Source organism: Myotis yumanensis, unplaced genomic scaffold, assembly GCF_028538775.1.
Source record: "Myotis yumanensis isolate MYYU_CA2020_CCGP unplaced genomic scaffold, mMyoYum1.0.hap1 SCAF_15, whole genome shotgun sequence".
Taxonomy (NCBI): Eukaryota; Metazoa; Chordata; class Mammalia; order Chiroptera; family Vespertilionidae; genus Myotis; species Myotis yumanensis.
In genome coordinates, this window is record NW_027223766.1 from 18,981,422 (window position 1) to 19,007,691 (window position 26,270).

Sequence of the window (26,270 nt, forward strand, 5' to 3'; positions counted from 1 at the left end):
GTAACGTGTGCTTTCCTCAGCCACTAGATTCTAGTGACCAGAAGGTTCCTCTGTCCCTTAGCTATTCTGTAAGTGCTGTTTAGATCGTCGCGTCCCCGCAGGACCCCGCCACCCCCGAATGGTCTGCTCCAACCTCACTTCCGGTTCTAGGTGTCATGGCTGCCCCGAGAGGCTAGGACGAGTTTGCGCCGGTTGTGCGGGGCCGAAGCCCACGCCTGAGAAACCCCGCGAGGTGAAGCTGTGCCTTGATTGAGGAGGCGACAGCGTCTCGCGTGCCCGGAGATGGCGGCGTCCGGGAGCGGTATGGCCCAGAAAACCTGGGAATTGGTCAACAACATGCAGGAAGCCCAGAGCATCGACGAAATCTACAAATACGACAAAAAACAGCAGCAAGAAATCCTGGCGGCGAAGCCCTGGACTAAGGAGTGAGGAGGTCCCTGGCGAGACGCAGGGGAGGGGGGCGGGGGGGGGCGGGCGTCTGGGAGACCCAGCGAGAGTGGGGGGGCTGACGGGTGGGGACCTTGAGTTTTCGGGACCAGGGAGGAGAGCGAATGTGCACCTGGGAAACGTCGGCCTTTCACACCCCCAGGTAGAGCCTCAGCCCCTCCGCCGGGGCTTTCTTCGCCCCCCCCCCCCCTTTCTGCTGCTTTAACATGTTTGCCTCTGGAGGGCGGAAAAGGAAAACAAATGGTGATTCGGGGTGTCCCTTCTCAACATCCCTGTTGTGCTACATGCCACACACGCTGCCTTGAACCTGGTGATATGCACCTTGTGGGGCCCTTCACTTGACCCCGGGCTGGAGACCCAGCTGCCGGCAGGAGTGGAGCCGGCCCCGGGGGCTCAGGAGCCGCTTGTTAGGGTTCTGCCATTGCTGATAGTGATTTCAGAAACACTCAGGAGCCGCTTGTTAGGGTCCTGTCATGGCTGTTAGTGATTTCAGAAACACACGAGACCTGCCCAGGCTACTGTTACTCCATCGGTCCACATGCACTAGACAGGAGATCGATAGAGCGAAAGGCCCCCGTGTCCCTGGGAATGGTGGCAAGTGGAGGATTCTCTACCTGAGAGCAGAATTGGTTCGGAAGGGAGTGAAAAGCGCAGTCTCTCTAACGGAGAGGTAAAAGGGAGAGCCGTGGTCAACAACAGAAACCATACTTCAACTGCCTCGCAGTTTTTTACAACTGTCAGTATTCAAATCCAGCAACGTTCATGTGTCATTTAATCCTCATGACAACCCAGGCAAATACAGTAACTTATTTCAATAACTTGTTGGTTTTTCTTGTTCCCAGTAAATGCAGGAGCCCAGATTGTAATTCATGTCTTGACTCCCAAGACCAGGTCTCCATGTCTTCCATTTCTGATTGAAATCTGTGGGCGGACGTCTTAACAGGCTTCTCAGAGACATTGACTGACCACTCTCTACAGACTGGTTAGTTTGCCTGGTCTGCCTGCTTCTATAGCAGGCTATGCATTTTAGGTTGATGCAGCCTATTAAATATTTGGAAACTATCATCTTGCCTCACTGCCTGATTTTGGCTCTCATTGTATTCATCTTAACTGTCTTTGGCTACATCAGTGAGATGGCAAATGTAATTTTATTCAAGAGTACAGTGGGGCCTTGACTTACAAGTTTAATTCGTTCCGAGACCGAGCTCGTTAAGGAGCTAGTTAATAAGGAGCTCGTTAACTCAAATTACTCTGTCAACTCAAAGCAAAAAAATCAGCCGAGAGACACTCGTAAGTCAAGGCCCCACTGTAGTTTAGTCGTGTCCATAGATGATAAAGTCTGAAATAATGATTATTGAAGAACTCAAGGTATTTTGAGGCTGATACCACAGAGACAAGTTTCGTATGTGTCAGGCACTAAGGCACTAAACTATGCACTTTATATACATTATTTCATTTAGTTTATTTCCTCCTAACAACTCTCTGAAACATCCCTATTTACAGATGAGGAAACTGAGGCACCGATATTAAGTGGTTTCAAGGCCACAGTTAGAACTTGGCAGTGCAAGGATTCAACCTAAGTAAACGGATGTCAGAGCCCACATTCTTAACCACGAGGCCAGAGGTTAGGCCTGAGAATAGTTAGGCACAACCATCCAACTAGAATCACAGTCAGAGACTTGTTGATCCCAAAATTAATGGGAGAAAAGGTCTTTTGAACTGGTCATGTAGTTACTTACCTCTTTTCTGTTTGAGTAATGTATTCTAAATAACTATTTCATACCCTCCCTTGGCCCCAAGAGGAAAAATATTTGTCCGGACTGTGACATGTTTATCATTTCCATCCCCCTGCAGAAAAACTCTGTCCTTTTCTACTTCTTTTTTCTTTCCCACATTTTACACTTTTCCCCCCTTCCATCGCTGTAAATTTCTTCAATACTTAATATCTTCAAACAAACTCTTTTGAAATTGTACTTTATATAAGAAAGTTAATTACACTGTGCTTTTGTTTTGCAGTCACCATTACTTTAAGTACTGCAAAATCTCAGCATTGGCTCTACTGAAAATGGTGATGCACGCCAGATCAGGAGGTAACTTGGAAGTGATGGGCTTGATGCTGGGAAAGGTGGATGGTGAAACGATGATCATTACAGACAGTTTCGCTCTGCCTGTAGAGGGCACTGAAACCCGAGTAAATGCTCAGGCTGCTGCGTATGAGTACATGGCCGCATATATCGAAAATGCCAAGCAGGTAAAAATGTTGTTCCTTCAAGTGCAGTTACTGCAAGTTAAAGAGTCGACTTTCTAAACTTAAAGCTGTCCTCTTTAAAGTATATATTTTAAGTTATTTCAACAATTTCTATGTAAAATGTATATGAGATTAGCATTAATTTTTTTAAAAATAAGTCCTCACACTGGAGAGAGTAGATCTTAAAAGTTCTTATCACAAGAAAAGAATTATAACTATGTGTGGTGATGGCTGTTAATTAACACTTATTGTGATCATCTGTAGTATATACATATTGAATCATTACGATGTACACCTGAACTAATATAATATAGTGTTATATGTCAATTATATCTCAATAAAAAATTTTTTTTAATTCTCACATTCATTATCAGATGTGTGTTTAAAACCAAAGCCTTAGTAATAACCTAAATGTTGCTTAGTAGAAAACTGATTAAATAAATTATGGTATAGTCATACAATGAACTGCTAACCAGCCTTTAAAAAAAATAAAAATAAAAAAGTAGTTATATATTCACTGATTTGAAACAAACCCCAGAATATTTTAAGTGCAAAAGCAAAGTGTAGAACACTGTATGTGGTATATGCCATCGTGTGTGTTTCTATTAATCTACATGTATACAAAGAATATCTCAGGGAGATAGGTATGTAAGCAGTTGGGGATAGTAGTAACATCTGGGCTGAGAAACTGGATAGTTGAGGAGAAGGAGGTAGGAAGAAGACAATAACCTTTGTATCTTGTTAATTTTTTGTTTTGGTATGTATTATCCAAAACATTTTTTTTTACTTGAAAGCAGCATATTCTATGAACTAATCTGCACATTATTATTTTACTGTAATGCTATGTAAACAGACAAATAAGTATCTCTAAGATTAAACAGGAACCTCAAGCTCCCTTGCCCACTTCATTTGTTAGGTTGGCCGCCTTGAAAATGCAATTGGCTGGTATCATAGCCACCCTGGCTATGGCTGCTGGCTTTCTGGGATTGATGTTAGTACTCAGATGCTCAATCAGCAGTTCCAGGAGCCATTCGTAGCAGTGGTGGTAAGTATTTTTACAACCCATTTTAATTAAGTTCCTCACGAAGATTACTAAAGCAAGTATACAGAGAAATAAAACTAGTGTAGTAAGAGCAAGGTTCTGGTGTCAGTCTACCTGGGTTTGAACCTGAATTCTGCCTCTTAGAAACTGGGACTTTGAACAAGTTACTTTATCTCTCTGTGTCCCTTCCCCCTCTCAGATGAGGGTGATCCCAGCACCTGTGTCTCAGTGTTGATTGAAATGAGTACATCAGGAATTGCTAGAGTAGCTCTTGCTATGTTTAGCGTTCTAGATGTAATCCAGGCTACTATGAGGAAGGCAGGAATTATTCATCTAAAAGAAAAAAATAATTTTGAAAAAGAAGCAAATCTTCAAATAATATTCTTAAATAATATACTAATTATATCTAATTTCTAAATTAGCTATAAGTCATTTCTATACTTACCACTTCATTGAACTTTTATGTTCAATAGATTTTTAGTTTGTTATTTTTTTCCTGTTATTTGATTATTTTAATTTGTGTGTGTGTGTGTGTATAGTGTTACATGTAGATATATATTTCTAGGTTTAAAGTGTTTAAACAAATGCAAGTATCTAATGATTTTATAACTGGCAGATATTAAATATATCCTTCTTGTAGATTGATCCAACAAGAACAATATCTGCAGGGAAAGTGAATCTTGGAGCCTTTAGGACATACCCAAAGGTAATTTTAAAAATTACAAGTCAGTATAACTTTTTTTTTTAAATTAAATCTTTATTATTCAGATTATTACAGTTGTTCCTCTTTTTTCCCCCCATAGCTCCCCTCCACCTGGTTCCCACCCCACCCTCCGCCCTCACCGCCCCCCCCCCCACCCCCCCCGCCCACTGTCCTCATCCATAGGTGCACGATTTTTGTTGTCTCTTCCCGCATCCCCCACACCCCTTTCCCCCGCCCCAAGAATAGTCAGTCCATTCCCTTTCTATGTCCCTGATTCTATTACAATCACCAGTTCATACTGTTCATCAGATTATTTATTCACTTGATTTTTAGATTCACTTGTTGATAGATGTGTATTTGTTGTTCATAATTTGTATCTCTACCTTTTTCTTCTTCTTCCTCTTCTTAAAGGATACCTTTCAGCATTTCATATAATACTGGTTTGGTGGTGATGAACTCCTTTAGCTTTTTCTTCTCTGTGAAGCTCTTTATCTGACCTTCAATTCTGAATGATAGCTTTGCTGGATAAAGTAATCTTGGTTGTAGGTTCTTGGTATTCAGCACTTTGAATATTTCTTGCCACTCCCTTCTGGCCTGCAAAGTTTCTGTTGAGAAATCAGCTGACAGTCGTATGGGTACTCCCTTGTAGGTAACTGACTGTCTTTCTCTTGCTCCTTTTAAGATTCTCTCTTTGTCTTTTGCTCTTGGCATTTTAATTATGATGTGTCTTGGTGTGGTCCTCTGTGGATTCCTTTTGTTTGGGGTTCTCTGCGCTTCCTGGAGTTGTAAGTCCATTTCTTTCACCAGGTAGGGGAAGTTTTCTGTCATTATTTCTTCAAATAGGTTTTCAATATCTTGCTCTCTCTCTTCTTCTGGCACCCCTATAATTCGGATGTTGCTACGCTTGAAGCTGTCCCAGAGGCTCCTTACACTATCTTCGTATTTTTGGATTCTTGTTTCATTTTGCTTTTCCGGTTGGGTGTTTTTTGCTTTTTCGTATTTCAAATCTTTGACTTGATTCTTGTGATCCTCTAGTCTGCTGTTGGGAGTCTGTATAATATTCTTTATTTCAGTCAGTGTATGCTTAATTTCTAGTTGGTCCTTTATCACAACCTCGAGGGTCTCATTAGATTTCTTAAGGGTCTCATTAAGTTTATTGGCGGTTTCTAGAAAATTCTTGAAAAACCTTAAAAGTGTGGTTTTGAACTCTATATCCAGTAGTTTGCTTTCCTCCATTTCTGTCATTTGTGACCTGTTTCTTTGTCTCCGCATTTTTTATGCTTCCCTGTGTTGGTAGAGTGGCTTTGTGTGCTAGGTGTCCTATAGGGCCCAGTGGCTCAGCCTCCCCAATTACCTGAGGTAGACACTCTTGGTGCACCCCCTTGTGGGCTTTGTGCACATTCTTGTTGTAGTTAAGCCTTGATTGTTGTAGGTAACACTGGGAGGGATTGACCTCCAGGCCAATTGGCTGTGAGAATCAGCTGTGTCTGCAGTGGGAGAACTTCTGTGCTGGAGACACCCTTCTGGGGCAAGACTTGCTTCAGTGGAGCTTTGGTGGTCACTGAGTCTGCCCCCTGAATGTGTCCTTTATGGATCCGAGGAGCTGCAATCTGGATGGTCCCACTCTGACCACCGGGCACACTGGCTCCTGGATCTCTAAGGAGGTGCTACGGCGGGGCGGGGTTCCAGGCGATCAACAGGGTGGAGCGAGCAGTTACGGCTGCTCTCAGTCCTGCCCTCAGAGGCCCCGCTTCTCAGTGTCCCAGCAATCGCTGCAAGCACCTCCGAGAGAAAGCTGCCCTCGAGTTACGACCGATGCTAGACAGTCCAGTTTCTCCCGTATGAGTCTGGGTCCCCAGAGACTGGCCCTGAACTGGAGCTCAGAGCTTGAGACTCCCTCCCGATTGAAAAAGACAACCGTGTCCTCAGCTGCCAGCCCTCTCCGCGTGCGCCCCTGTACCTCTGTATTTTACTCCCGCACCGCACCTCCTCTGAGTCTCGGTATGCTTTTCTCTTTCCTTCTAGTTGTAGAATTTCCACTCAGCCAGCCTTCCTGTGGTTCTGGATGATGTCCATTCCATCTTTTAGTTGTATTTTTTGAAGTTGTTGTGGGAGGCAGCAATTTCCGGTGTTACCTATGCCGCTATCTTGGTTTCTCCAATCAGTATAACTTTTTTTTTTTTTAATATATTTTATTGATTTTTTACAGAGAGGAAGAAAGAGAGAGAGTTAGAAACATCGATGAGAGAGAAACATTGATCAGCCGCCTCCTGCACATCTCCTACTGGGGATGTGCCCACAACCCAGGTACATGCCCTTGACTGGAATTGAACCTGGGACCTTTCAGTCCGCAGGCGGACGCTCTATCCACTGAGCCAAACCAGTTTCGGCATCAGTATAACTTTTTAAATGCCGAATATTTGACTTATTAGTAGCTTGTTTTGTCCTAAAACAACTTAATAATATTTACAAAATAGCAGTCAACTTGTCCTTAGCACTAATTGTCCGTAACAGAAGACAATACATTTGTGCTTTATATAGTTAATTTTATTAGAAAAGCAGTCTTCATTTGTTAATAAGTGTTTGTGTGCCCATGGTATCCTGACAAGCACTAGAGAAACAAGAGAAGTACATCTATTTCCTTCCCTGCAATCTAAAATAGATATTAGCACAAGTATACATCACTAAAGGATAAAAAAAATGAATATAAGGCAAATCCAGTCTTCAGCCACCAAACGGGGTTGAGGGAGGGTATAAGCAATACACATTTTTATTGCTAGAATGTTTATGTTCAATATTTGGCTCCCCAAAATTAATGCTTCTGTAAATAGAAAGCTGCATATAAAAATGTTTTTCCGCCCTAAACGGTTTGGCTTAGTAGATAGAGCGTCAGCCTGTGGACTGAAGGGTCCCAGGTTCGATTCCATTCAAGGGCATGTACCTTGGTTGCGGGCACATCCCCAGTTGGGGGTGTGCAGGAGGAAGCTGATCGGTGTTTCTCTCTCATCCATGTTTCTAACTCTCTATCCCTCTTCTTCTCTGTAAAAAATCAATAAAAAATATTTTTAAAAAATGTTTTTCCTCTGGTTTGATTTTTTTTTTTTAATCTTTTATTTTCTTCATTTTTGTTTAGGGATACAAACCTCCTGATGAAGGCCCTTCTGAGTACCAGACTATCCCACTGAATAAAATAGAAGATTTTGGTGTACACTGCAAACAGTAAGTAATTTTAAAATGCATCTGATACCAGAGATCTTATAAGAAACCTTAGCGATCGTACAGTCCAAGCCCCTTACAGATGAGAATAAAGGTTCAGACAAAATGCATTTCATAATATCTTTTAAAATAATAGTAAGAATGTACAAATTTAGGATCATATTTGAATTTTTTATTAATAATTGTTTTAGTCTAACATTATTTGTTTTTCACACAACCATAAACATTTTATCAGTGTATAAGATACTTGGTCTGTTAATGAAATTAACAGTTAAAAGGAGTTATATTCAGGGCCAAGCTGACACTAGCTTGTCTGCAACCTCAAAGTACCCAGGTTCCATCTAGCAAAAATTCTTGCTACATTTTCACTCCAAAAGTTAAAGAAGCCATACTAGAAACCACTGAATTGTATACTTCTTTAAAATAGTGAATCTTAAGGTGAGTTACATCTCAATTTCAGAAGCGTTAAAGAGACCAAGAGGACAGTTTTCTCCACCTTCTAAATGTATCTTGCCACCTCTCTTGCTGTCATCTTGCCCCAAGCTGTGTGGAGCCTAAACCAAAGCACTGGCCTTCTCACTAGTCTTCCTCCTCCTGCCGTTTATCCCTTAAAGATCTTTTATCCCCCAACTTATTCTGTTAAAATCCAAGTAAAATCATGTTCCTCCTCAGAATGACTTCCCTTCTCACCAAGAATACAATCCATATTCCTCACCATGGCACTCACAGCCCTGTGTGGTCTGGCCCCTGCAACCTCTCTGAGCTCATCTCCTCTCGCTGAACCTTTGCTCTCTGCAGTCCAGGAACAGTGGCCTCTTTATGGTATGTCAGACATGCCAGGCAGGCTCCTGCCTAGGGCCTTTGCACTTGTTGTGTCCTCTGCCTGGAACATTCTTCCTTTTTTCCATGAGGCTCACTAACTACTTCACTCACTGATTATCTGATCAAGGGTCACCTTAACAGAGAATGTTCATTGGTCACCCTATCTAAAATAGCACCTTCCTGTTGCAGTGTTCCCTTTCTTGCATTATTTTTCTTAGCACTTGACACCATCTGATATGTTTTGCTTCCTTGTTATCAACCTCATTAGAATGTGAACTTCATGGAAGTATATGTTTTCTCAGACATTTAAGCAAATTTTCTTTGCTATCCCTGACTATAAATTAGGTACCTTTGGAAGCAATAGTAATTCTTTTAGGTGCTTTAAGGACCTGCTTTATAGTTTACTTTCCAAACAGCAGTAGGTCCTACTTAGGGGATTCGAATGGGAAGAATGGGGAATCCACAAGTCATTTTCAGTATTTTTAAAAGCCTAACAAAAATTATACCTGACCCTAGACAGGCAGTTCATTAAGCTTATGTGCTATTGACTGGAACTAATAAACTCAATATCATGAATAAATATATGTCACTCTGAAATTCTGATTGGTTGTTGATAACTTCTTGGGAATTTCTGAGCTCTACAGAAAGAAAAAATATAACACAAGAAAGTTTATTAAGCAGAAGATTTTGAAACCATACCCCTGAAGGGTAAAGAAACCATGATTATCTGATGTTCTTTTGGACTAAAAACTAAAACATTACTATTTGGATATAAAATATAATTCACTTAAATTTGGTTATAACTTTTATATGATACTAGAGGCCAGTGGGGTCCCTCAGCCTAGCCTGCACCCTCTCTTAATCTGGGACCCCTCAGGGGATGTCGGAGAGCTGGTTTCAGCCCAATCCCCACAGGCCAGGCCGAGGGACCCCACTGGTGCATCCTCCCATATAGGATCTTTGGTTAATCTCTTCCCGCCCTCCCGCCACCCCTCCCTCTGAGATTCATCAATCTGTTCCATGTTTCCACGCCTGTGGTTTCTGCTCCTGCATTGAGTGTCTGCCCCCTGGTGGTCAGTGCATGTCATAGCTACCAGACGGTCAGCCAGTCAGCTGGTCACTTAGGCATTTATATATATAGATGGTTGAGATGTTTTTTTTTCTTACTAAATTTGTGCTTTTGTTTCATAGATATTATGCCTTAGAAGTATCATATTTCAAGTCCTCCTTGGATCGCAAATTGCTTGAGCTTTTGTGGAATAAATACTGGGTGAATACGCTGAGTTCCTCTAGCTTGCTTACCGTAAGTACTATAATTTCAAGGGATGGGTTTGAATTTTATCTAGGCTACATAAGATGCTTAATACCTGAAACTCTTTTTCATGGAGTAGCTACACCTGATTTGGCCAAGACAGCAGGGCTGGGGTCAGATTCTGCATGACCAGAGTTGGATTAGGATAATAGTCTAAGCAATGGTCTGTGTCGTGTACTATTAAGACCAAGTCTAAATGGCAAATACAGTACCCAGATGAGGATCAGATCTGCCCCTACCATAAAGAGACATAGAGAAAAAGACAAATACTGTTTTTTGTATTGTGTTGGGTATTTCAGGTAGGACTCAAGTTACAAGTGACAGAAGACCCAGCCAAACTAGCTTAAACAAAAAAGAGAATCACGTGAGCTGCAAAGTTGAGTAAGGCATAGTTCAGCTTCAGCTAAGTTTGCATTCAAACAGTATTATGAGAGCTTGGTCCTTCTCTCTCGGCTTTGATTTCATGTCAGTTTGCTTCAGTTTCAGGCTTCATGTGAAAGCAGGATGGCAGCATTAGCCTCAGACCTTCTAGCCTCTCAGTTTTATGTTAAAAAGAGAAGATCAAGATACATACCCACTCTCCTGCTCCTTCCTCCTTTCTCCCAATGTCCCTCTCTGTCTCTCTCCCTCTCTTCCCCAGGGCTTTGTGTCTGGGCTGTGCTTAAGTCACATGTCCATGTGACAGATCTGGGCCAAGTGATTAACTAGTGGGCTGGGGTAGAAGAAACTGTTCTAGGAGCACATGGACTAAGAATGAGGGAAGGGTTGTCCCAGAAGGAAATCAGAATATCATTACCTTAAAGCAGCAGATGTTAGGTGAAAAAGTTGCTGAATATTTTTCAATATTATCATTAAAACCTAATATACTTAGAAGGATATGTATTTTATTTTTTTTCCTCAAATATGTTTTTATTGATTTTAGAGAGGAAGGGTGAGGGATAGAGAGAGAGAAACATCAATGATGAGAGAGAATTATTGATCAGCTGCCTCCTGCATGCCCCCTACTGGAGATCGAGCCTGCAACCCAGGCATGTACCGTTGGCCAGAATTGAACCTGGGACCCTTCAGTCCACAGGTCGACACTCTGTCCACTGAGCCAAACCGGCTAGGGCAAGAAGGATATTTATTTAACAAGCTTCTAACTATGCTATCTATAGCTTAACCAGGAACAGTTTATTTTTTTATTTTGTTTTTTACTTAAAAGAAAAAAAAGATAGCCACTTCATATAGTACAATTTAGCATAATATTTAGAACCACAAAATTTGGAATAAAATTAACTCAGTTCAAACAACTCTGCCACTTTACTAGCAATGTTTGACCTTCAGAAAGTTATTTAATGTGACTGAGCCTTTCTTGGGTTCAATGATATTAGTACCCACATCAGTAAGTACATTGAGATTTAATTAAATACTTTATATAAAGCAGTTAGCAAAGTGTCTGGCATATAATAAAGCCTCAGCAAGTTATTTTTTTTGTTGTTATTTGGTTTGTTGTATTCAGAGGAAAAGACCCCACTTGAGCATATTTACTATAACTTTAAACACAATTCTGGCAAGTTTTCTGTTCTTATTTTTTATCCTCCACATTCAGAAGTAGCATATTAGAAGAAAGGAGAGTGACCATAACAGCACACTTTTATTAAGAGCTTCCTATACGCTAAACACTGCTAAATGCTTTATATGTGTTGTTTCCTTAGAGGCAAGTGTACTCACAGCAGCCAGAAGTGACACATGGTAGCAAGGGAGAAAACATTAAGAACATAGCAGCCTGAACCTTTGTATGAAGGCAGACTTACTTATTCAGGCTTTGGCGTCCCTGTATTACAGCACTGCATATATTGAGGACATTAATAAGCAAGAAAAGGTTTAATTATATTTCTTCCTTCCTTGTAGTTTTATATATAGTACATTGCAGCATTTTTAAGAAAAAAATGTATAAATATATGTTCAACTCATCTATTTCCCCAGCATGTAATCTAAAAACTACCAGAAAAAAATAATTTTCTGATTTAAGAAATTAGTCCTCTATGAAATTATTCTGTGTGTCTGAAATGTAATTGATGTCATTTTATTTCATATTAATACTATAACTATTTTTGCCTTCCTACATTTTCATGGCTTGAACTAATCTTCCAAATATGAAGTGGTCATAAACTTGAGGGTTTTCTCCAAACTTGAGGCAGGGGACGGTGGTGGTGGTGGTGGTGTCCTAAACCATTTAGATCCAGACAAAGTGAATATAATTGCTTCCTTAAAAATATAAGTTTGTAAAATTGAATTGCTGGTAGCATTTTAAAGGGCCTTCTGTAGTAACTATAATGGCAGCAAATAACTTTTCATGTTTGGTAATTGAACTGTATTTTCTGTACACTGTCTTGTAAACTGAGCAATCAGGATAACACACCAATTGTTGCCAAGTTTATTAAATCTTCATGCTCTTCTATTGAAAATATAGGAAAGAAATGGACTATATACTTAACTCATCTTCATGAAAGTTTTTTTTTATTTTAGACACATTTTCAAAAAGATGTGCCTAAAAATGTTTTAAAATATTTCCGTTAAGCATATATATGTAACTATAATTTTTTTTCTTTTTGAAAAGTGTGAAATTGGACAAAATGGTTTATATAGAGGTGGGCAAAGCAAAGTAGGTTTACGGTTGTGCAAACACAGTTTATTTGCTGCTGTTATAATCATAACCTGCAATTCTTTTTCCATACGAACAATTGCAAACCTACTTTGCCCCACCCTGTATATATTCCAGCTTACCAAATATAGCTGTGCATTGTGAAAATATAGCAATACTCTAAAACAGCGGTCACCAACCGGTGGTCCGTGAGGTCCGAAAGGTTGGCGACCACTGATTAAGGAAACCTTTGGAGCAGCGGTTGCCAACTGGTGGTCCGTGGACTACTGGTGTTCCGTGAGGTCCGAAAGGTTGGCGACTGCTGCTCTAAAATATAACTCTGGTTAGAGCAAGGTGGAGGGAGTATATGTGTTTCTTGTCTTCTTTATATTGCTCTACATTTTCTGCAAAGCTGTTAATTTTATTATCAGGAAAGCTAGAACAATATTATTTAAATATTGTCATAATACTAATTCTGGAAGTTGAACAAGAAAAATAACAAAATTAGCTAACAGTTATTAAGGCTTGGCCAGGTACCATAGACCATCCTAAGATGAAGACTTACAGGCATAGAAAAGTAAAGGCACTCTCTCAAGGCCTCCTAACTAATCTGCAACAGAACCAGAACCTGGGCTCAGATCTGTGAAAGCCTCTTACTATAACAAATAATTCACTGACTATCCACTTAGATTTTCATAGTGGAATTCTTTGTTTTTGTTTTTGTTTTTCACTAGAGAAGATTTATTTGGACAAGCAAAGAGAAAGGACACTCCAAGAGAAACTTCCAGCAGGCTGCTCAGAGAGCTGCCTCATAGTGGAATTCTTTGTAAATGAAATGTTCTATATTGAAGAAAATTATTTTATGTTAAAATTATCTAATGGCAGACTTGTATCATACACTGCAACAATATCATTTTCCCCACAGAATGCAGACTATACCACCGGCCAGGTCTTTGATTTGTCTGAAAAATTAGAACAGTCAGAAGCTCAGCTGGGACGAGGGAGTTTCATGTTGGGTTTAGAAACACACGACCGAAAGTCAGAAGACAAACTTGCCAAAGCTACTCGAGACAGGTAAAAGCAGATATATTCCTGTCCCTCTTTTTGTTTCCAGATTTGCAAATAATAATAGGATTCAAATTCCTTATGGTTTAACTTACTTATAACTTAGAATTAGTGGCTGAATATTAACTTCTCAGGACCTTTAAGAATTGTTGAAGGCAGAGTTTAACTTTGAAAATTTAGGAGACTTTAGATAAGAACGTTAAAAGCTTAAAGGTCTAGGTAATGTTATGAAACACTCCCAGTCACACCTTTCCTAGGTTCAGCTAGAAAGTAACCAAAGAAACCAATCAATCACTGAATCTTTTTTTAATGAAGCATCTGTACTGATGTTTTCTCTATAGTTCATTGTGAGATTTCTTTCCTTTTTTAAAATATTTTTTTATTGATTTCAGAGAGGAAGTGAGAGGGAGAGAGAAACATCAATGATGACAGAGAATCATTGATCAGCTGCCTCCTGCACACCCCCTACAAGGGATAGAGCTGGCAACCTGGGTATGTGCCCTTGATCGGAATCTAGCCCAGGACCCTTCAGTCCACAGGCCAACACTCTATCCACTGAGCCAAACCAGCTAGGGCTAATCATTGAATCTTTTTTTTTTTTTTTTAAAGCTTTTGCAAAAGTATGTCTTAATCCATTCTAACCTAGTTATTTTCTAGGAATTAAAGTAAGATTTATTAAATTTCAAATTTTTATAAAGTTTTAAACCCTAAGTAGCACAGTAATGATTATATCTCCCTTGTTATTCTCCTGAAATAATCTTTTGTTTAGTATCCCAAATTTCACTACCAAGATTTGTTAGAAACAAACTTGGGATATGTTCCCTGATACCTTAGGAAATAATTATGTGGCCCTGCAGATGCATACAGGATTGGAAAGACTACCTAAATAACATTTACTTTCACAAAATTTTGAATTTTAATATGATAATTAGGAGCAGAAAGGAAGGGAAAAGCATGTTGACATCTGTATAAACCGAAACCTTGGTATCCCTTTTAAGAAAAACTGGACTGCTGGGTGGAAAGGAGAAGGGAAGACAATGTGTATTAGGAGCAGAAGCCCCATTGGGTTAGAATTACCTCATTCCTTTCTTTTCCATGGGTTTTCAGCAGGTATAGATAGAGCTAATAGCCTGGAAAAGAATTACGTTTTCCTTTGACATTAGGTCTCAGTTTTGGTATTTGCTCTAAGTGTGTACTAGTATTTTCCTCATCTGTCTCTATAAGTCTGTGATTTGTAATTTTAACTACATTTACATCTCAATTTCTTATGAAGCATATTACGCTTTTATTATTATAAATTCTAAAATCTGAGTCCTTTACCCACTGAACTAACTTTGACTTTTAATTCTTTGAAGGATGTTTGTGTTTATTTCAGGAAAAAAGCATAGGATTCTTTAAAATCATTTTTTAAATTATTCTAAGTAAAAAACGACAAGGAAAGGAATGATAGATTTTAATGTAATATTGGAATCAATATAATTATGAATTATATATGTTAGTCACCTTCTAAAACAAAACTTTTCCCAAAGCTGCTGACATGTAACAAAATTAACTGTTATGAATTCTATCAAATTTCACTTTGTTATTCCTTGTGAAGGTGCTCATAAGTAGTGAAATGGTCAAAAGACATGCAGGAGGCTAAAAATAACGAGAGTAAACTATTAATTGGTATGTTTAAGGGAGTATGAACAGAACTGAAGACCATTATTGGGGGTTCAGCAATGGAAAGGAGGGGGCTTGTATAGTTGAACCACTTTTCAGGTCTTGTGACATTATGTAATGTGTTTTTTCTTTCCAGCTGTAAAACGACCATAGAAGCTATCCATGGATTGATGTCTCAGGTTATTAAGGATAAACTGTTTAATCAAATTAACGTCTCTTAAACAATCACCAAGTAGTACTTTTGCCTGAAAGCCAGTGTGAGAAAAATACTCAAGTAACACTTTAAAAACAGTTACCAAAAATATGATTAGAAGTATAAGGTGCTCTGAAGTGTCCTGAATATATTAACATCCTGTAATAAAAGTCCTTAAAATGAAATTGTTCTTTCATTGTTTTGTGCGAGGGGTTACAACATTTTTCTAGTATTCTTTAATATTCTAGAATTGAGGAAAAGAAATATTAGAATCTTTCTTTTTTTAATATGCTTTTGGGTGTTTTCTTTAAGAGAGAGAGAGAGAAACATTGATCGGGTACCTCCAGACACACCCCAACCCAGGATTGAACCCGCAACCTGGGTATGTGCCCTGACCAGGAACCAAACCTACGACCTTGCGGTGCATGGGACAACACTCAACCAACTGAGCTACGCTGGCCAGGGCAGAACCTCTTTTTTAAAGAGTCTTGCCTTTCTAAATTAGTCAAAGAATTTCAGCATTTCACTTGCCATACTGATTATCAGAGCTATTTTCAACTTGCCTATACACCAAGTCCTTACTGAAGGTCCTTAAAACTACAGGGAAACCAGTGAAACCAATTTTACGACAGGATAATTGATATAAACAAGAGTTAAGTTCCTAGAGCATCTCATCAACATTAAAATGAAATAGCGCTGAATAAAGCAGTGTTATTTGAGGACCTCCTTTTGATAGCCCACTAGTAAAAATTTAATACAGTGTTTTTCAGGAAAATCAAATAACTTACTTGAGACAGAGTCTAGCACAGGATATATAGTCTTTCAAAAATTCACCAAGTGCCCTACTGAACCAGGCCCAGTTTTACTCTCTGGAGATATTCTGAGCAAGAGAGACATGACCACTGTCCTTGCAGAACTTAGTTAACAATAACCAAAGCATATTGCTGTGAAGGGAGAAATAAAGTGAGCTGGGGAACTCAAGAAAAACACTTACCGCAGAGTGGAGTTACCCAGGTAAGCTTACTGAAGGGATTGCCTGACATTAGGCTGGAATTTTAATGGAGGACTAACCAGAAAAAGCATAATGGGGAAGCAATTACTTCTACTGGCAGAGACTACAGCAATGTGTGGCAGGCCAGAGGCAGAGAGCAAGAACTTTAGAACCTTCAAGAACTGAGATTTGGTTAGGCTTGAGTGTCGAGTAGAATGTGGGGAGTGGCGAGAGATGACTAATAGGTAAGATGAGGGTAGACCCTTGCAGGAGCCTTTTGGATCATCCTAATGCAGTGATGGCAAACTTAAGACACACGTGTCAGAGGTGACACGAGAACTCATTTTTTTGGTTGATTTTTCTTTGTTAAATGGCATTTAAATATATAAAATAAATATCAAAAATATGTCTTTGTTTTACTATGGTTGCAAATATCAAAAAATTTCTATATGTGACACGGCACCAGAGTTAAGGTTTTTCAAAATGCTGACACGCCGAGCTCAAAAGGTTTGCCATCACTGTCCTAACGACAGTGGGGAGTTACAGTGCCTTAAACAGCAGAAATGTTGAAGTGTTTGATTGAGGTTTCTAAGTGCATTCTGTTAAGAGATTTGGGGGTAATGGCTGGGTGGAAGCAGATGAGATGACCTGTGGTGAATGAAGAGTGAGCAGAAGACCCAAGACAAATCAAGGAAACATCAAATTTTAAAATGGCAGAGGAAGAAGAGATCACTGAATGAAGCACAGAAGTAAAACTTTCGGAAGTAATTTGCCTTCATATGCTGCCAAGAAGTCAAGGAAAGCAAAGCCTAAAAGTTTTCCATTAGATGGAAAACTTTGGCAAGATGAGGAGGCCAGGTACCATTAGTAACCAAATACTTTCTCAGTTAATGATACATTAGCGTTTTGGTCTGACTTTATATCCCTTTAAGTAAAAGCAGCCACCCCAGTTTCAGATAGCTCAAGCTGACCTCCATTTCTGTGCCCTTTTAAAAAAATCTGGTTGCCCCCAACAAGCAGCCAAAATCTGTATTGACTGCCACAGCCTTCAGCGACACCCCACACCATACCGAGTCACTCAGGAACATTCACAAGCTTGTTGAGGTTTCTCTGACAGACATGATTGAATAGTTAAGGTTCTGACATGAAAGAGGAGTAATTGAAGTCACTGTGAAAACATATTGGCATTTTTCATTCCAAGACTAGAATATAATTATCCATATTTAATTTGACATTTGTAACCTAGTCAAGACATCTTGGTGAGAAAACAAAGAGGACATCTATAATACTTTCTACAATAAAGATAAAAAAATTTTTTTAAAGAGATCTGGTGTGATGGAAAATGCCTATAACAACAAAAGTAACACAACCAGTTGCTTAAACAATAAGAATTTTTGGCTCACCTAACTCTAGAGTCCAGAATCAAATTTGGCTTAGGCACAGTTGGATTAGTTTTCTTCTCAGCTCTGCCCTACACATGTTGACTAAACCTAAAGCAGATTCTGCCAAACTGGCTGCATACCACACCATGCAGTGAGGGGGACATAGCTGCTCATGATGGTCAAAATAAGGTTCCCACTTCACTCTGACTAGTCTAACTTGAGTAATGAGCACATCCCTTGGATTATATATAGTGACTGCATTAAACCAATTAACGGCCACCCCTGGAGCTGGGAGTAGGGTCAATACCCAAATAACTACCACACATTGAGAGGTTAAGTGGATATTACAGAGACATCAATGTACCTCTACTCATTGTCTCAGCCCACGCGAAAATAGCAGAAAGGAGCATTGCATTTTTTTTACTGATTTTTTTTTTAGAGGGGGCGGGGAGGGGGGAGGAGAATCATCAGTCAGCTGCCTCCTGCATGCCCCCTACTGGGGATTGAGCCTGCAACCCGAGCTTGCACCCTGATGGAATCAATGGGCAACCCTTCAGTGCACAGAAGTGGCCCAAATAACTGAGTCACACAGGCCAGGGCACATTTGTATTGTATTGTAAATGTAGCTACTTTATTAAAAAGCAAGAGCCTTTACAAATAATTTTAAAGTATCTCTAAATTTTAATGTACTGTTACGACCACTTTTGGTATAAGTACTCCAATTTATATTATTGAGATTTTAGGAAATCAAGCTTCAATTTGCAGCCATTATTCAGAAACTAATGAATTGGGGTTACCTTTCCCTGCAAAGTATTATCTTACAGCCTTGAGGTATTCAGGAGCTGAATAGGCCATTTTCTAAGAGAAGTCTGTTTTTTGTACACTTTCAACTTGTTTCAGAGATAATTTCTCAAGCTCCTTGGTGATAATATACAGGAAATGTCAATCGTTATCAAAAACTTAATCCCAATGTCCGCGTAATAAAACTAGAGCCAGAAACATGGGCTGGAGAAGAGCTGGAGAGAGAAATCAGTTGCAAACAATTCAACATTAACTTATATTGTTGAGAATGGATGCATTTAGTACCATTTTTAGGTTACATGAGCACTTCATTCTACATGTTTTATTTATTGGTTAACAAGAAGACACCACACAAGTTGTTACTTTTAAATCAGTAGTACTACCAAAAACAGGCCAACAGAAAGACGCGGTTTGTGCTCCATTGTCTCTGAATGTGGATAAGCTCTGAAACTAAACATCACACACTCCACTTGAGGGATGTAGTCTGAAGATTGTTGTCATAAATTAGTATGACTACCTCGTTAGTATTCAGGATTTTGAAAAATCACTGCATTGCACAATAGAATAATAAACTACCCAATAGTGCAGCCACTTGAAAATAAACACAGAGGGGCAGGAGCATAGTAACTTTACAATGAATCAGAGAAACTGTTTGGAAGTTGGAGTGCTACATACTGCAGAGGCTCAGAGTTTCCAAAAACTTCTGTGAGTGATGAGGTACAGATGCATAAGTCATGCATGCAGAGAAGACTTCATTTATATTGCTAAGTCTGCACTGTATCCACATGTAGCTGAATAAACTGAACTGAGCACAGACTGTTGAGTTCCAAGGTTTCTTTCTATATTTCTGGATTGTTTTAACTATGAATTCCAAAGACACATGCATTGTTGAGCAATGCAGAGGGGAGAGGGGGGTTCGTTGTGGGAGGGTGGTTTTTGAAGATAGGAAAATATACTACACAGAATGATGGCTCTTATTTTTACTCATCCTTATGGTATAAGTAAAAGATGATTATGTTAAAATTATGGTGAGGTATTTATTTCATACACTGCTTAATGACTGAAGTAGCTATGTCATTGTATTTGCAAAATATTAGAAAATTTAAAATCTGTGTGTTCTCTTGTTTTGGCCTATTTTCAACACAAGTTCCTAAAGCAAATAAATTTATCTTTTTGGGACCAAAATGCTAGTTTAAGGACTTCAAATAACTTCTTCTGAGGTAATCAATCTGTAAGTTTCTAAAGGTCACTAAACCTTTTACCCAAATATTAGTGAAATTAATACCATTCATCTTTGTAAATATCAAGTTATGATCTACTTATTTCAGAAAACTAATTAACACAAAACTCAGGTCAACTGTAACCAGACTGGCATACTTAAACTTTTGATCTCTGAAGTCAGAATATTACAAAATGAAATAAGGAACTCTGTCATTTCGGGTCAATTTGGGGAGGAAACAGCTAAAATCATAACTTGATAACTAACACCAATGATTAATTGCTTTTTCAACATGTGGATTATCTTGGTGCCAAAAATTATGGAACAATTGCCTAACAAATTGGAGAGTCCCTGATGTCAGTACTCATATTTTCTTTGGATTATGCTAAGCAATTATGCTAAACTTTCTAATGACTGAGTAAAATGGTATTGTGCCTTGGGGCACATTTTGATGAACTACAGGTGTACTTTTTATAACCTAAGAGGCATATGCAAAAAGAAGTATATTGTCTAGAATAGAGCTCTGTGACCATTATGTTAGATTTTAGAGGATTACAAATATCTATCACGTAACTACAAATATGTTTACCATTAATAGTCATTATTTTAAGCTACTTACCTTCCTGAAAAATTAACTGGCATAAGTGCATCTCCAAATACATGTTTAATTTAAATGATTTATTTTTCTTCCTAGAATTTGTTACTTTATATTCCATCCTCATATTCAATTCAATTCATAATTTTTATTATTGATGATATTAAATAAGTCCCTTAAAACATATATGTGTTTAGCTTTAATCTTTTATTTCAATTCCTATGTAATCCATCTATCATTTCTTGTATGTGTTGCCAGTATACTTAAGGCTATTACCTGAAGATTCTGGGCTTAAATAAAGTAACAAAAACTAGACTAAAAAAGAAATTAACTTATGTTCTTACATATGAGGACACACCATATTGAGTAATTACAACCATCTGAAATGTTCTATAGCTTAAGAGATGTTAACATGATATGACCACTGATGTCAGAATTACACATGAATGCTACTTTTTAGAGGAGGTTATTTTAAAACTTTATAACTAGTCTTAATAGTTAAGGTAAAATATGTTATCACTTAAAAGTAAGGAAGCATGAACTATTGAAATGGTAATTTATTTAGACAGACATTAATGCTATGGACTTTTAATTATCTCAAGGTCTAAAAATAATTTATTAACAAGTGCTTTACCTATTTCAGTAAAGAGCAAAACTGAAAAAGAGTTTTATTAAATATGAGATTTTGAAGCACAAGTAGAAATTATATTTTCTAATTCTTATGCTCCAGCTACCAGATTTCTAAGTGCATCTTTGAAAATACTATATTCATCACAATAACATAACATTACAAGAACATTACATTTAATCAAAAAAAATTTTAATATATTTTTATTGATTTCAGAGAGAAAGGGAGCGGGAATCCAGATTTCTCACTGTGGCCTAAGGGCTGATCCGGCTCTAACTTGCCTCTCATTCTATTCTCTCCCTCCTCACTTTGCTCCTCCCCACTGTCCTCTCGGTCCTTATGCTCATCCAGTTCTGTCCCCTCTCCAAGCCCTCAAACTGGCCACTTCCTGGGCCTGGCACACTTCCTCACGGGCTTGCACCAGCCTGGCTCATTCTTCAAGTCTCAGCTCATATTCTGCTCCTCACAGAGGCGTTGCCTGTCTTCCTCATCTCAAGGAAACACCTTTCCTTCCTTCCTTCCCACTTCTACACCCAGTTTCACTCTATTTTCTTCACAGAATGTTCTGTAATCAGAAATTATCTTGGCCATTGATATATTTACTTTTTCACTGTCTCCTTATACTAGAACGTAAGCTCCATATGGGGTGGGGCCTTAGTCTAATTTCTGCATTCCCCAGCACTTTACTAGGCATACTAGGCACTTGGTAAATGTTTACTCAATGAAAAATAAATGCAATGGGCATTTCTATTTGTTTTGGGGGACGGGGGGGGGGGGTTGTTTGTTTGTTTATATATTTTTATTGATTTCAGAGAGGAAGGGAGAGGAAGATAGAAACATCAATGATGAAAGAGAATCATTGATCAGCTGCCTCCTGCATGCCCCATTGGGGATTAATCCCACAACCCAGGTATGTGCCCTGATGGGGAATCAAACCCTGGTTCATAGGTTGATGCTCAACCACTGAGCAACACCAGCCTGGCTCTATTTGTTTGTAAGAAACATTAACAATATGTGTTTTTAGAATGACATGATTAAATGTGTTCATGCCTTTTTACGGGAAACTGACTTTTGTTGTACTGTAAGATCATTATAAAATGAATATCTATTCATAAACTTAATAGATTCAAAAGAAGCGTGAAGAAAGGTTTTTATCTTTTTTTTTTTTTCAATCACAGATCACTATTGCAGAAATATGCAAAAGGCCACACAATAATAAAAAAGCACCAGGCATTTTCAAAAACAAGCATGGAGTAAAACTCTTTTCAAACAAGCTGACCAAAAAAAAGCTGACAAGAGCCAAAAAATAAAGCAATTAAATACAGGTATACAGATATACAAGATGTTTTCACTGATTTAACAAGTTATTTGAAAGATGTGAGAATAGAGTATATTACATTGCTGAGTTTCACTCTCTGCTTCAATCCATCACCAACTAATTAAACTTTTGCTGAACTTATTATTGGCCTGATAAACTTAAGCAAAGTCTTGGATTTTTCTTAGAAGACAGAGGTTCCCCACCCCTGGTTCCTAAGACAATTAAACAATGAACTGTTCCTGAAACCTAATCTAAACTTTTTCTGAAATTTTAAGTCCCTTTCTTGCAAATGCTCCATGAAAAACTCGAACCCAAATTAAAGTGTTAGACTCTATTGACAATAGATGTTTCAGAAATAAAAATTAAAACATTATTTAAATTAGAAATCAATGACAATGTTTGTAAAAATACTTTTCAGAAAACATTTTTACTCTAAGATATATTAACTGTATAATATAAATGTGACTTTAAGGTAATAAAACTAATTTTCAGCTTAGATCCCGTAATTTACAGACACATCTCATACATGTTATATTTACTACAATTTTATTCCCTAGTGGAGGGTGGAAGTGAACCATTTTGGGAGAAAGTTTATGTATATTAAACATAGTAGAATTTTTAAAATAGAATTGAGAAAGTTTGGACATTAAAGTTAACAAAACATTAAAAAATAGAACTTGACAAAGTCCTTCACATCCATTCTTAGGTAGTGAAGGGGGCAGTAGAGGGACAGCTAGATTGCAACGTTTCTGAGGTTAAGTGGACTTGAGTTGGTGACTGAATGGGGGTACTAGTAAATGAGAGAGTACTGGAGATGGATTTTGGGCTCCGCTTTGGGTAGTGGATGGACTGTGAGAAAGATAGAAACTAAAGAAGGCAGATCAGATTTGTGCAGTATAGAAATGAGTTGAGTTTTTGACAGGTTCACTTTCTATTGCTTCTATGAATTCATATCCAGATGGAATGAATGTCTAGCAGCTAGCTGGATGAATATGTCTGGAACTCAGGAGAAACACTTTGTTTTGTTTTATATATAACCTATGTAATAACATTTTTGTATTTAAAAATGACCTAAATTAGTTAATAAGTTAATTTTTTCAAAAATTATTTATTATTGGTGTACACTATGGCATTAGAAGGCCATGAAGCTCTCAATTAAATGATCATCCCCAAGTTACAGAAATCAAGATTAATACCTTTAAAGGAAACTTGCTCCTCCTAAATCAAAGAACATCCTTTGTATTGGTGCTACAGCTTACAGCTTCTATAAATGGATACTTTTTAAGAAATCATTCACTTATTTTCCAAATTTTTAAGTAAACTTTCCCTTCTTAAATAAATTTTTCATTGCTCCCTGTAATTATTTATATATATATATATAATTGAATTCAGAGAGGAAGGGAGAGGGAGAGGGAGATAGAAACATCAATGAGGAGAGAGAATCATTGATCAGCTGCTTCCTGCACGTCCCATTGGGGATCAAGTCTGCAACCCAGGTATGTGCCCTGACCGGGAATCTAACCATGACCTCCTGGTTCATAGGTCAATGCTCAACCACTGAGCCATGCCGGCCAGGCTATTTATTGCTGTATAACAAATTATCCCCAAAACTTAGTGGCTTAAAACAACACATTGATTATTTCACAGATTTTGTGGGCCAGGTATTTGGGTCCTCTGCTTCAGGGTCTCTCATAAAGCTGCAATCAAGATGTTGGCCAGGAATGAGGTCTCATCTGAAAGTTCAACTGAGGATGGATCAACTTCCAAGATTAAACAATAGTTTTTGGCATTTAGTTTCTTGTGGGACTGAGGCTCTCAGTTCCTCATTACTTGTTGGCTGGAGACCATCCTCAATTCCTTGCCAAGCGATACTCTCCTAAATGACAGCTTGCTCTATCAACAAGTGCAAGTTAAAAATGCAGTAGAGAGGCTGCTAGCAAGACAGAATTCATGATCTTTTGTAACCTAATGGCAGAAATGGTATCTCATCAACCTTTTCTTAATCTAATGGTTGGGACAAGTCATTAGGTCCAGCCCACACTCAAGGGGAGGTGATTACACAAGGGCATGAATACCAGGAGATGACCATTTTATTTTATTTTTATTACTAGAGGCCCGGTGCACAAAAATTTGTGCACTCGGGGGGGAGGGAGGGGGGCCCCTCAGCCTGGCCTGCGCCCTCTCACAATCTGGGACCCCTCGGGAAATAACGACCTGCTGGTTTAGGCCTGCTCCTGGGTGGCAGAGGGCAGGCCCAATGCCTAGGTGCAGCCCCTGGTCGGGCTCAGAGCAGGGCCGATTGGGGAGTTGGGGCGCCGCCCCCTGTCATGCACAGAGCAGGGCGGATCGGGAGGTTGCAATGCCACTCTCAGTCATGCTCAGGGTAGGGCCGATTGGGGGGTTGGGGCACCGCCCCCTGTCACACTCAAGGCAGAGTCGATGGGGAGGTTGCGGCGCCACCCCGTCACGCACAGAGCAGGGCCCATCAAGGGGGTTGGGGAGCTCCCCCCTGTCACGCACAGAGCAGGGTCCATCAGGGGGTTGGGGAGCTCCCCCGTCATGCACAGAGGAGGGCTGATAGGGGAGTTGGGGCACCGCCCCCTGTCACACACAGAGCAGGGCCGATCAGGGGGTTGGGGCGCCGCCACTCTCACACTCAGGGCAAGGCCGATGGGGAGGTTATGGCTCTACCCCGTCACACACAGAGCAGGGCCCGTGGGGTGGGGGGCGGGGGGGGGGAGGCACCACACCTTGTCACACACAGAGCCGCAGGGTGATCAGGGGGTTGGGGAGCTCCCCCGTATCAGGCACAGAGCAGGGCTGATCAGGGGATTGGGGCGCCTTCCCCTGTCACGAACAGAGCAGGGTGGATAGGGAGGTTGTGGCCCGCCCCCTGTCACACACAGAGCCGCAGAGCGATCAGGGGGTTTGGGCGCTGCCCCCTGTCACGCTGATCCTGGTGCCGGGAGGCATATTACCCTTTTACTATATAGGATAGAGGCCTGGTGCATGGGTAGGGGCTGGCTGGTTTGCCCTGAAGGGTGTCCTGGATCAGGTTGGGGGTCCCCACTGGGGTGCCTGGCCAGCCTGGATGAGGGGATGATGGCTGTTTGCAGCTGGTCACACACCCTTCAGGGTGGGGGTCTCCACTGGGGTGCCTGGCCAGTCTGGGTGAGGGGCTGAGGGCTGTTTTCAGGCTGGTGGGTGACTGAAGCTCCCAACCGCTCCTTTTTTTCTTTATTCTGGGCCAAGGCCTCTACTGCTGAAAGCAGGTATCTGGTTTGTTTGGGTTCTATAATCGATACACTGTATCATCTCCAGCTCTGAGATCCCTGCCGGCTGAAAGCTGGTTTCTGGGGTTTTGTTTAGCTTCTATATTTGTTACAATGTTTCAAACTGCCAGCTCAGAGGCCGGCAAGGCAGGCGGGGAACGTTGGAGTCCTCCTTCACTGAAGCAAGCAAGCCTCATGTTTGCTTCCAGCTGCCTGGCTGCCGGCCGCCATCTTGGCTGGCAGTTAATTTGCATATCGCTCTGATTAGCCAATGGGAAGGGTAGCGGTCGTACGCTAATTACCATGTTTCTCTTTTATTAGATAGGATTTTTTAATCCTCACCCGAGGATATTTTACTCCCCCCCCCTTTTTTTAGAGAGTGGAAGAGAGAGGGAAAGACAGAGAGAAATATCGATGTGAGAGAAACACATTGATTGGTTGCCTCCTGTACACGCCCTGGGCCAGGGAGGAGCCTGCAACCGAGGTACGTGCCCTTAACCAGAATTGAACCCAGAACCTTTCAGTCTGAAGACTGACCCTCTATTCACTGAGCCAAACCAGCTAGGGCTCATTTAGACCATTTTAAAAGTCTGCCTACCGAATCGGGAGTGGAAGTCGGTCGGAGATGGATCTGAAGAAACGCCAGCCTCCTCGCGGGGCCTGTGCCTTTTCGCTGTCTCCTCTTAACACACAGCCAACCCGCAGCCGCCCCCAGGCTTGCATGGCCC

General features: G+C 40.0%; 2 protein-coding genes across 3 annotated transcripts in view; one reads left to right on the forward strand and one right to left on the reverse strand.

Annotated features, from left to right (window-relative positions):
- The window catches only part of CSPP1 (centrosome and spindle pole associated protein 1), a 174,468-nt gene that overhangs the window by 104,574 nt on the left and 43,624 nt on the right, over window positions 1-26,270 (reverse strand). The gene's annotated exons all lie outside the window — the stretch shown is intronic.
- On the forward strand, window positions 151-15,515 carry COPS5 (COP9 signalosome subunit 5). Of its 2 annotated transcripts, none has more exons than XM_070392417.1 (8): window positions 151-425; window positions 2,464-2,698; window positions 3,612-3,740; window positions 4,378-4,443; window positions 7,574-7,659; window positions 9,670-9,781; window positions 13,342-13,490; window positions 15,280-15,515. In XM_070392417.1, exons 1-8 carry the CDS (start codon window positions 283-285, stop codon window positions 15,362-15,364), a joined length of 1,005 nt encoding a protein of 334 aa, XP_070248518.1. In that variant the 5' UTR covers window positions 151-282; the 3' UTR covers window positions 15,365-15,515. The 2 variants fall into 2 exon arrangements, with proteins under 2 accessions (XP_070248518.1, XP_070248519.1); XM_070392418.1 differs by having other exon boundaries at window positions 356-433.